Source organism: Salmo salar, chromosome ssa12, assembly GCF_905237065.1.
Source record: "Salmo salar chromosome ssa12, Ssal_v3.1, whole genome shotgun sequence".
NCBI classification, from domain to species: domain Eukaryota; kingdom Metazoa; phylum Chordata; class Actinopteri; order Salmoniformes; family Salmonidae; genus Salmo; species Salmo salar.
The window spans coordinates 7,874,543-7,886,775 of NC_059453.1; the positions used below are offsets into that span (position 1 = coordinate 7,874,543).

Genomic DNA, 12,233 nt, shown 5'->3' on the forward strand with positions numbered 1-12,233 from the left:
TGAATTCATCGATGCCTGTCTGCCTGCTTTATATAGCAAGCCACGGCCACGTGACACACTGTCTGTAGGAGCGATCCATTTTCGTGAACAAGGTGATGTACCTAATAAACTTGCCAATGACTGGATATAATAAAACACCCATAAGTTAAATGTTTTTTTAACGTGATTTTTAGGCCATATAGCCCAGCCCTACCTGTAATTATGCAAACCTATGGTACTACTACTTAACATTCCAAATGTAAACAAATGTGTTATGATAGATTTTAATCAAGAAATATTTAAGATCTGAATGTCCGTCCGTCTGTAATGTCCATAACGAAGGGCGTAGCGTCCATAACGAAGGGCGTAGCGTCCATAACGAAGAGCGTAGCGTCCATAACGAAGGGCGTAGCGTGCATAACGAAGGGCGTAGCGTCCATAACGAAGGGCGTAGCGTCCATAACGAAGGCGTGGCGTGCGCGCATAACGGGCGTGCGAGCGTGCGCATAACGGCGAGGCGTGGCGTCCATAACGAAGAGCGTGGCGTGCATAACGGCGAAGGCGTGAGCGTGCATAACGGCGAGGCGTAGCGTGCATAACGAAGGGCGTAGCGTCCATAACGAATGGCGTAGCGTGCATAACGAAGGGCGTAGCGTGCATAACGAAGGGCGTAGCGTGCATAACGAAGGGCGTAGCGTGCATAACGAAGGGCGTAGCGTGCATAACGAAGGGCGTAGCGTCCATAACGGTTTTCCTCTCTGAATTAATAATGGAAATCACAATCTTAAAAAATGTATAGTTTTTGTGTTCAACCAAGCCTTTCCTTCGATATGCCTATCCATGTTATAACTAACACTGGGGGATAGCTGTGAGTGGAGAAACAAGATCTGAGAGCTCTTTCAAATAGACATGAAATATGATTGACTGAAAAGCCTTTTCTGAGACTTTCCCTCCTACTCTGTAATGGCCAAAATACATGTAATTTCCGACTTAAACTTTAAAAATTTACCCTGAATTCCAATATATATACCTTAAGGATAATTGTGAACGTGGCATTGTTTCAGTTAGGAAAATGTGGCGCCGGACAACGTGACCGGGAATATTTTTAACTTACTGGTCATTTGAGAAATTTTGCTGACCCATATGCATTGGGTGGTGTAACCAATTAGAGCATCCACCCACGATGCTCAGAATGACAGAAATCCTATTTAGATTAGGATTATGGTAATTCACATTAACAGAACATGCAACTCCTGTAATGAAGCAGCCAATAAAAGGTTATTTTCAAACATTTGCTAAAATGCAATTCGCGGGAAAACACCATTTTAAACGGCTCACTTGATGTTAGCGGTTCTAAATGTGACAGATATTTTTTTAATCTCCGTCAGGATCTTAGAAAGAGAGGGAAATCTAAAGATGCATGGGTTGCTAATATGATTAGGATTGTGCCTTTGGCTTCTGGACAACGAAAGACAGTAGAACAGGAGACAAATGCTGACCAATGAGAACCAATACAATAGGCCTAATTGACCCCACGTATCTATTGTCGGATTTTGGCTCGGCTAATTTGAAGCAAAGTAAGACAGCCTTCATTATATGAAGTAAAAAGTTTGTGTTTCAAACAATTAGGTATATGTTTTCAAAATGCATACTGCCTCCAGCTCACATTGCAAGTCTGCCTACCGTTGGCTATGCACTTAAATGGTGAATGGGAGCTGCGCTTCAATTACCAGTTGAGAAATACAAATTGTAGATATTTTTAATTATTATAATTGTTTTTACATGTGATTGCATTTAGAATTGTTGCACAGTGTCTGGGCTTATTGAAGCAGATGGTTCACTCTAGCAGCAACAAGGTGTTTAAAGAGCTGAAGCAGGCTCTTCTGTCAGGCTCTCAGCAGGTGATATTCCGTTCATAGGCTCTGTATGCTGTGCGCGTGTGATAAGATACATGACGACTAAAGAAAATACACACGCTGCAATTTCATTCCGCTAAATTATGCAAATTTACCTATAGACTGACAGGTTGAATGCATTAACATTGACAGGTATTTCCATTAATTAATAAAAGCATTATTTTGCTATGTTTAAAAAAAATACATATATAACGTTCAATTTGGCTGGCGGCAATTATATTTATTACCTCGAGGCTGCGACTGTTTTGAGCAAAATAAGTATTGAGACACTTGTATCCCAACTGCCACTTGTCAATATTCTAAAATTCTAAACCCATTCGTGACCATTATGTGTCCGGCTGCCTGTTTTGTAAAATTGTTCGCAATGAAACACTGCCAGACAGACTCTCACTCTGGTAATAGTGAGAGAGTGAGAAAGTTGTAAATAACTAAATGTGTCTGAAGCCAGTGACTTGATAAGCTGATTGTGGCATGGCTGCTCAATGTGTCTACCTACTTTCTAGCTTCATTTACAAACAACATTGGAATTTAGCTAGGTAGCAAGGCACTGATAAACAGTGGATTTAGCTAGGTAGCAAGGCACTGATAAACAGTGAATTTAGCTAGCTAGCAAGGCACTGATAAACAGTGAATTTAGCTAGCTAGCAAGGCACTGATAAACAGTGAATTTAGCTAGCTAGCAAGGCACTGATAAACAGTGAATTTAGCTAGCTAGCAAGGCACTGATAAACAGTGAATTTAGCTAGCTAGCAAGGCACTGATAAACAGTGAATTTAGCTAGCTAGCAAGGCACTGATAAACAGTGAATTTAGCTAGCTAGCAAGGCACTGATAAACAGTGAATTTAGCTAGCTAGCAAGGCACTGATAAACAGTGAATTTAGCTAGCTAGCAAGGCACTGATAAACAGTGAATTTAGCTAGCTAGCAAGGCACTGAAACAGTGAATTTAGCTAGCTAGCAAGGCACTGAAACAGTGAATTTAGCTAGCTAGCAAGGCACTGAAACAGTGAATTTAGCTAGCTAGCAAGGCACTGAAAAAGTGAATTTAGCTAGCTAGCAAGGCACTGAAACAGTGAATTTAGCTAGCTAGCAAGGCACTGAAACAGTGAATTTAGCTAGCTAGCAAGGCACTGAAACAGTGAATTTAGCTAGCTAGCAAGGCACTGAAAAACAGTGAATTTAGCTAGCAAGGCACTGAAAAACAGTGAATTTAGCTAGCTAGCAAGGCACTGAAAAACAGTGAATTTAGCTAGCTAGCAAGGCACTGAAAAACAGTGAATTTAGCTAGCTAGCAAGGCACTGAAAAACAGTGAATTTAGCTAGCTAGCAAGGCACTGAAAAACAGTGAATTTAGCTAGCTAGCAAGGCACTGATAAACAGAGTGTAGCAGCTTGTGCTTTATTAACAGTAGTTTGACAGCTTGCAGGTGATGATGTAATAAACGTGTTCTAAGAAATCAGTCCGCAGCTGACTCGATACTTACTGTATGCACTGCACTGACTAGTTTTCCATGCACATTTTTTTTAACATGAGAAATACTGCACCAAACACCTTAGCTGGATGTAAAATTACGTGACGAAGACCTTAGCAAAAACGTCAAAATGAATGACAGATTTCTTGATCTAGCTTAGATTCATTCTGACTAGCCTATTTTGAGAAAGTGGTAGTGGCCATCTTGTTGCTATGGTGAATTTGGAGCAATAAACAACAGTAACTGCCAACTGCCTGTGGCTCAGTAACTGCTTCCCTGTGGCTCAGTTGGTAGAGCATGGTGTTTGCAACGCCAGCATGGTGTTTGCAACGCCAGCATGGTGTTTGCAACGCCAAGGTTGTGGGTTTGATTCCCATGGGGGGCCAGTACGGGAAAAATAAAATTAAAAATTAAAAAAAAGGCATGAAATGTATGCATTCACTACTGTAAGTCCGCTAAATGACTAAAATCTAAATGTATGATATGCAACATAACACTCCCACATTGAAACCACATCCCCAAGACCCAAATCACATTTTTCATAATGAGCACCAGAAAACACATGTGGAATCGCTGCGTTCATTCCTCCTTTAACTGCTATGGGGACACACTATTCAACAGCCATTGAAATAGCATGGCGCAAAATACAAAACAGCAAAAATCTCATAATTTCATTTTCTCAAACAATCAACTATTTTACACCATTTTAAAGATAAACTTCTTGTTAATCTAACCACATTGTCCGATTTCAAAAAGGCTTTACGGCGAAAGCATAAAATTAGATTATGTTAGGACATAAACTTCACAAGAAAAACCACACAGCCATTTTCCAAGCAAGGACATGCATCACAAAAACCAAAAATACAGCTAAAATATTCACTAACCTTTGATGATCTTCATCAGATGGCACTCATAGGACTTCATGTTACACAATACATGTATGTTTTGCTCGATAAAGTTCATATTTATATCCAAAAATCCCATTTTACATTGGCGCGTGATGTTCAGAAAATGTATTCCCACCAAAATGTCCGGTGAATGTGCACATCAATTTACAAAAATACTCATCATAAACGTTGATAAAATGTACAACAGTTATTGAAAGAATTATAGATATACTTCTCCTTAATGCAACCGCTGTGTCAGATTTTAAAATAGCTTTACGGAGAAAGCACATTTTTCAATATTCTGAGTACATAGCTCAACCATCAAAGCAAGCTATACAGATACCCGCCTAGTTCTGGGGTCAAATAAATGTTGTCTTACCTTTGCTGATCTTCGTCAGAATGCACTCCCAGGACTCCTACTTCCACAAGAATTGTTTTTGTTCGAAATACTCCATATTTATGTCCAAATACCTCTGTTTTGTTCGTGCGTTCAGATCACTATCCAAAGACATAACACGCGAGCGTAAATCCAGACACGAAAAGTCAAATAGTTCCATTACCGTTCGTAGAAACATGTCAAACGTTGTTTACAATCAATCCTTAGGGTCTTTTTAACCTGTTATGGCTAGCGGGCAGTATTTTCACGGCTGGATAAAAAACGTACCCGATTTAATCTGGTTACCACTCCTACCCAGTAACTAGAATATGCATATACTTATTACATATGGATAGAAAACACCCTAAAGTTTCTAAAACTGTTTGAATGGTGTCTGTGAGTATAACAGAACTCATTTGGCAGGCAAAAACCTGACAAGGTTTCATGCAGGAAGTGGCCTGTCTGACAAGGTGTCGTTCTTCTTGTCTCTGTTTATTGAAGAGTGAGGATCTTAGCTGTCCCGTGACACTTCCTACGGCTGCCATAGGGTCTCAGAAGGCGTTAAAAAGCTGAATCGTGGCTTTGCAGGCTCTGGCTGAAAAAAAGTAGCGCGTTTGGGTAGTGGCTGGTTACAGTACTGTGAGACTCAGGCTCGTGCCCGCGTCGACCGAAAGCATTGTTTACTTTCCTCTGTTTAGCTAAATGGACATTCCCGGTCGGAATATTATCGCTTTTTTTACGAGAAAAATGGCATTTTAAACAGCGGTTGACATGCTTCGAAGTACGGTAATGGAATATTTAGATTTTTTTTGTCATGAATTGCGCCATGCGTGCGACCCTTATTTACCCTTTCAGATAGTGTCTGGAACGCACGAACAAAACGCCGCAATTTGGATATAACGATGGATTATTTTGGACCAAACCAACATTTGTTATTGAAGTCGCAGTCCTGGGAGTGCATTCTGACGAAGACAACAAAAGGTAATCAAACTTTTATAATAGTAAACCTGATATTGGTGAGTGCTAAACTTGCCGGGTGTCTAAATAGCTAGCCCTGTGATGCCGGGCTATGTACTTAGAATATTGCAAAATGTGCTTTCACCAAAAAGCTATTTTAAAATCGGACATATCGAGTGCATAGAGGAGTTCTGTATCTATAATTCTTAAAATAATTGTTATGCTTTTTGTGAACGTTTATCCTGAGTAATTTAGTAAATTCTTAGCAAATTCCTCCGGAAGTTTGCGGGGGGTATGCTAGTTCTGAACGTCACATGCTAATGTAAAAAGCTGTTTTTTGATATAAATATGAACTTGATTGAACAAAACATGCATGTATTGTATAACATAATGTCCTAGGTGTGTCATCTGATGAAGATCATCAAAGGTTAGTGCTGCATTTAGCTGTCTTCTGGGTTTTTGTGACATTATATGCTAGCTTGAAAAATGGGTGTCTGATTATTTCTGGCTTGGTACTCTGCTGACATAATCTAATGTTTTGCTTTCGCTGTAAATCGGACAGTGTGGTTAGATAAAGGAGAGTCTTGTCTTTAAAATGCTGTGAAATAGTCATATGTTTGAAAAATTGAAGTTTTTGTATTTTTGAGGAATTTGTAATTCGCGCCACGCCTATCATTGGATATTGGAGCAGGTGTTCCGCTTGCGGAACGTCTAGATGTAAGAGGTTAACATAAAACGTCCTTAATATTCCAACCGGACAATGGCGTATTCATTACAGAGGAAAAAGGAGGGGCGCGCTGGCGGGCTCGCGCATCACCAAGTCCTTTGTCCTCAGGCAGTCCACTCATTGACTGAGCTCCTATGTTTTGCAATGGAAAGCAGAAACAAGCGTTTCTTATTGGACAAGTTCCGCTAGTTGTCCCTCCCCATTTCGGCCTGTTTGCTTGCGTTTAGTTTCTAGTGAATACGACCCTGATCTCTCTGTTAAAATAAACACTCTGTCTTTGGCAGGAGAGAGACCAGACTCAGAGGAACCAGAGACGTCTGAACCAGCAAGACGACACCACTGCTCCCAGTGTGGAAAAAGTTTTACCCAATTACGGACACTGAAGGTGCATGAAAGAATACACACTGGAGAGAGGCCCTACCAATGTTCCCAATGTGGAAAGAGTTTTGCCCTGTTAGAGAGCCTGAAAATACATAATAGAATACACACAGGAGAGAAGCCTTACCAATGCTCCCAGTGTGGAAAGAGATTTTCACAGTTAAGTTGCCTGAAATCACATGAGATAATACACACAGGAGATAAGCCTCACAAATGCACTCTATGTGGTAATACTTTTAAGCGTTTAAGTAACTTGAAGGACCATCAAAGAGTACACACAGGCGAAAAGCCTTACCACTGTTTCCATTGTGAAGAGAGTTTTAGCTGGTCAAGGCAACTGAAAGCGCATGAGAGAACACACACCGGAGAGAAGCCCTACCAATGTTCCCAGTGTGGAAAGAGTTTTACCCAGCTAGGGAGCTTGAAAATACATAATAGAATACACACAGGAGAAAAGCCTTACCAGTGCTCCCAGTGTGGAAAGAGATGTAAACGGTTAAGTTGCCTGAAATCACATGAGATAATACACACAGGAGATAAGCCTCACAAATGCCCTCAATGTGGTAATACTTTTAAGCGGCGAAGTAACCTGAAGGAACATGAAAGAGTACACAGAGGGGAAAAGCCTTACCACTGTTTCCATTGTGAAAAGAATTTCAGCACATTAAGGCAACTGAAAGAGCATGAGAGAACACACACCGGAGAGAAGCCCTACCAATGTTCCCAGTGTGGAAAGCGTTTTAACCGCTTAAGTAACCTGAAATCACATGAGTGGACACACAGGAGGAAAGCCACATCACTGATCTGTGTGGAAATAGTTTAACCTCATCAGGCTTCCTGAAGATTCATGAGCAAAGACATACACGGGAAAAGCCTTTCTACTGCTCCCAGTGTGGAATGACATTTACCTGGTTAAGGCAACTGAAATCACATGAAAGAATCCACACGAGAGAAATGTTATGAAGTGTAGAAATATATTTACCCAGTTTAGGCACCTGAAAAACCGAGGTTACACACACGGGGAGAAGCCTTACCCATGCTCCCAGTGCGGAGAGCGATATTTCACATACTTACAATTCATGATGTAACACACACATTTCTCCCACACTTGTCTCATATTTTTGACTGAAAATTGGTGTTTTGTCATTTTGTTAATGCCCTTATTTCATATGAAATCAAATTGGAGAAAACCTACTCAAAAATACATTTGTTTTGTTTTTTAAAATCCAGAGACATGAAATGAATATGGTATGTAGCAGTTTTTATGTAGATTATGTACACACACTGTGATTAAATAGTCTTTATTTTTTTACTCTGTGTTTTTTGTGTTTTTTTAATCGAGTGCTATGTTGTTAATGGAGCGCTATATGTTGTTAATGGAGTGCTATATGTTGTTAAGCATGATCTGTTGTTTACATATGTGATGGATATGCATCTTAGAGAATGTGGCTTTAAAGCCCCCATGCGGTCTTTGTGTTTATTTTTTAATATATCTCAAATGTATTTTTAATTATACATTTTCCTGAGAGACAAAGAACTTTGGGACTTGTAGGGACAGCTCAGGACTTCGTTCCATCTTCTATCCCTCTTCTCTGTTTCTGGATCAGGTCTTGTAGGGACAGCTCGGGACTTCGTTCCATCTTCTATCCCTCTTCTCTGTTTCTGGATCAGGTCTTGTAGGGACAGCTCAGGACTGTGTTCCCTCTTCTCTGTTTCTGGATCAGGTGTTGTAGGGACAGCTCAGGGCTTTGTTCCGTCTTCTCTGTTTCTGGATCAGGTTTGGGGTTGGACAAGGGTGAGGGGCATTGTAGTTCACCATTTTTTGTCGTCCTCGGCTTGACTTAATTAAAATATACTTTATTTGCTTTGAAACATGTAAAGAAGATAATACAAATAAAGCGGAGGTAGGGTTGGGTACAGGATATGAACCCGGGGTTGGATTGGGTACAGGATATGAACCTGGTTTAGGGGTAGGGTTGGATACAGGATATGAACCTGGTTTACGGGGTAGGGTTGGGTACAGGATATGAACCCGGTTTAGGGGTAGGGTTGGGTACAGGATATGAACCCGGTTTAGGGGTAGGGTTGGGTAAAGGATATGAACCCGGTTTAGGGGATAGGGTTGGATACAGGATATGAACCCGGTTTAGGGGTAGGGTTGGCTACAGGATATGAACCCGGTTTAGGGGTAGGGTTGGGTACAGGATATGAACCCGAGGTGGGGTTGGGTACAGGATATGAACCCGGTTTAGGGGTAGGATTGGGTACAGGATATGAACCTGGTTTAGGGGTAGGTTTGGGTACAGGATATGAACCCGGGGTTGGATTGGGTACAGGATATGAACCCGGTTTAGGGGTAGGGTTGGGTACAGGATATGAACCCTGGGTTGGATTGGGTACAGGATATGAACCTGGTTTAGGGGTAGGGTTGGGTACAGGATATGAACCTGGTTTAGTAGTAGGGTTGGGTACAGGATATCAACCTGGTTTAGGGGTAGGGTTGGTTACAAATCAAATGTTATTTGTCACATGAGCCAAATACAACAGGTGTGTGAAATGCTTACAAGCTCTTAACCAACAATGCAGTTTTAAGAAAATACAAAAAAAACGTAAGAGATAAGAATAACAAATAATTAAAGAGCAGCAGTAAAGAACAAATGCGGGGCTATATACAGGGGGTACTGGTACAGAGTCAATGTGTTGGGGCACCGGTATTGAGGTAATATGTACATGTAGGTAGAGTTATTATAGTGACTATGCATAGATAATAACAGAGAGTAGCAGCAGCATAGAAGGGGGTGGGGGGGGGCAATGCAAATAGTTTGTATAGCCATTTGATTAGCTGTCTATGGGGCTTATGGCTTGGGGGTAGAAGCCGTTTAGAATCCTCTTGGACCTAGACTTGGCGCTCCGGTACAGCTTGCCGTGCGGTAGCAGAGAGATCAGTCTATGACTAGGGTGGCTGGAGTCTTTGACAATTTTTAGGGCCTTCCTCTGACACTGTCTGGTATAGAGGTCCTGGATGGCAGAAAGCTTGGCCCCGGTGATGTACTGGGCCATAAGCACTACCCTCTGTAGTGCCATGCGGTCGGAGGCCGAGCAGTTGCCATACCAGGCAGTGATGCAACCCGTCAGGATGCCTTTGATGGTGCAGCTGTAAAACCTTTTGAGTATCTGAGGACCCATGCCAAATCTTTTCAATCTCCTGAGGGGGAATAGGTTTTGTTGTGCCCTCTTCATGACTGTCTTGGTGTGCTTGGAACATGTTCATTTTTTGGTGATGTGGACGCAAAGGAACTTGAAGCTCTCAACCTGCTCAACTACAGCCCCGTCAATGAGAATGGGGGCGTGCTCGGTCCTCCTTTTCCTGTAGTCCACAATCATCTCCTTTGTCTAGATCACGTTGAGGGAGAGGTTGTTATCCTTGCACCACATGGCCAGGTCTCTGACCTCCTCCCTATAGGCTGTCTCATTGTTGTCAGTGATCAGGCCAACCACTTTTGTGTCATCAGCAAACTTAATGATGGTGTTGGAGTTGTGCCTGGCCGTGCAGTAATGAGTGAACAGGGAGTCCTGGAGGGGACGCACCCCTGAGGGGCCCCCATGTTGAGGATCAGTGTGGCGGATGTGTTATTACCTACCCTTACCACCTGGGGGTGGCCCGTCAGGAAGTCCAGGATCCAGTTGCAGAGGGAGGTGTTTAGTCCCAGGGTCCTTAGCTTGGTGATGAGCTTTGAGGGCACTATGGTGTTGAACTGTAGTCAATGAATAGCATTCTCACATAGGTGTTCCTTTTGTCCAGGTGGGAAAGGGCAGTGTGGAGTGCAATAGAGATTGCATCATCTGTGGATCTGTTGGGTGCGGTATGCAAGTTGGAGTGGGTCTAGGGTTTCTGGGATAATGGTGTTGATGTGAGCCATGACCAGCCTTTCAAAGCATTTCATGGCTACAGACATCATTTAGGCAGTTTACCTTAGTGTTCTTGAGCACAGGGACTATGGTGGTCTGCTTGAAACGTGTTGGTATTACAGGGAGAGGTTGAAAATGTCAGTGAAGGCACTTGCCAGTTGGTCAGCGCATGCTCGGAGTACACATCCTGGTAATCTGTCTGGCCCAACGGCCTTGTGAATGTTGACCTTTTTAAAGGTCTTACTCACATTGGCTGCGGAGAGCGTGATGACACAGTCGTCTGGAACAGCTGATGCTCTCATGCATGTTTCAGTGTTACTTGCCTCAAAGCGAGCATAGAAGTGATTTAGCTCCTCTGGTAGGCTCGTGTCGCTGGGCAGCTCTCGGCTGTGCTTCCCTTTGTAGTCTGTAATAGTTTGCAAGCCCTGCCACATCCGACGAGTGTCAGAGCCGGTGTAGTATGATTTGATCTTAGTCCTGTATTGAGGCTTTGCCTGTTTGATGGTTCATCGGAGGGCATAGCAGGATTTCTTATTAGCTTCCGGGTTAGAGTTCCACTCCTTGAACTCGGCAGCTCTACCCTTTAGCTCACTGCAAATGTTGCCTGCAATCCATGGCTTCTGGTTGGGGTATGTACGTACTGTCACTGTGGGGACGACGTCCTCGATGCACTTATTGATAAAGCCAGTGACTGATGTAGTGTACTGCTCAATGCCATCGTAAGAATCCCGGAACATATTCCAGTCTGTGCTAGCAAGACAATCCTGTAGTTTAGCATCTGCTTCATCTGACCACTTTTTATATTGACTAAGTCACTGGTGCTTCCTGCTTTAATTTTTGCTTGTAAGCAGGAATCAGGAGGATAGAGTTATGGACACATTTGCCAAATGGAGGGCGAGGGAGAGCTTTGTACGCGTTTCTGTGTGTGGAGTATAGGTGGTCTAGAATATTGTCCCTCTGTTTGCACATTTAACGTGCTGATAGAAATTAGGTAAAACTGATTTAAGTTTCAATGCATTAAAGTCCCTGGCCACTAGGAGCGCCGCCTCTGGACGAGCGTTTTCCTGTTTGCTTATGGCGGAATACAGCTCATTGAGTGTGGTTTTAGTGCCAGCCTCGGTCTGTGGTGGTATGTAGACACCTACAAAAAATACAGATGAAAACTCTCTTGGTAGATAGTGTGGTCTTCAATTTATCATAAGATACTCTACCTCAGGTGAGAAAAACCTTGAGACTTCCTTAGATATCGTGCACCAGCTATTGTTTACAAATATACAGGCCCCCGCCCTATGTCTTACCAGAGGCTGCTGTTGTGTCCTGCCGATAGAGTGTATAACCTGTCAGTTGTATGTTCTTAATGTCGTCATTCAGCCACGAGTCGATGAAACATCAGATTTTGCAGATTTGAATGTCCTGTTGGTAGGATATACGTGCTTTCAGTTTGTCCCATTTATTTTCCAGCAATTGAACATTAGTTAGCAGAATGGAAGGCAAGGGCAGATTAGCCACTCGTCGCCTGATCCTCGCACGGCACCCTGATCTTTTGCCTCAATCTCAGTTTTCAGATGTTGGTGTACCGGGGCCATATTACAACCAACTATCACCAAGTTTACCATTGCAGACAGTCATTTCC

The 12,233-nt window shown here is 42.5% G+C and overlaps 1 protein-coding gene across 1 annotated transcript; it reads left to right on the forward strand.

The window, feature by feature from the left end:
* The first annotated feature begins 2,259 nt into the window (after positions 1-2,259).
* On the forward strand, positions 2,260-8,003 carry LOC106564059 (zinc finger protein 239-like). Its single transcript, XM_045692045.1, has 2 exons — positions 2,260-2,290; positions 6,598-8,003. The coding sequence occupies exons 1-2, from the start codon at positions 2,260-2,262 to the stop codon at positions 7,512-7,514; spliced, it is 948 nt and encodes a 315-aa protein (XP_045548001.1). The 3' UTR covers positions 7,515-8,003.
* The last annotated feature ends 4,230 nt before the right edge of the window (positions 8,004-12,233 follow it).

What these genes read in the sequence shown, in the direction of transcription:
- LOC106564059 (XM_045692045.1), top strand. Translation starts at nt 2,260, where the DNA reads ATGAAACACTGCCAGACAGACTCTCACTCTG. An exon ending in CCAGACAGACTCTCACTCTG is followed by an intron (nt 2,291 to 6,597) that starts GTAATAGTGAGA and finishes TGTCTTTGGCAG; the next exon opens with GAGAGAGACCAGACTCAGAG.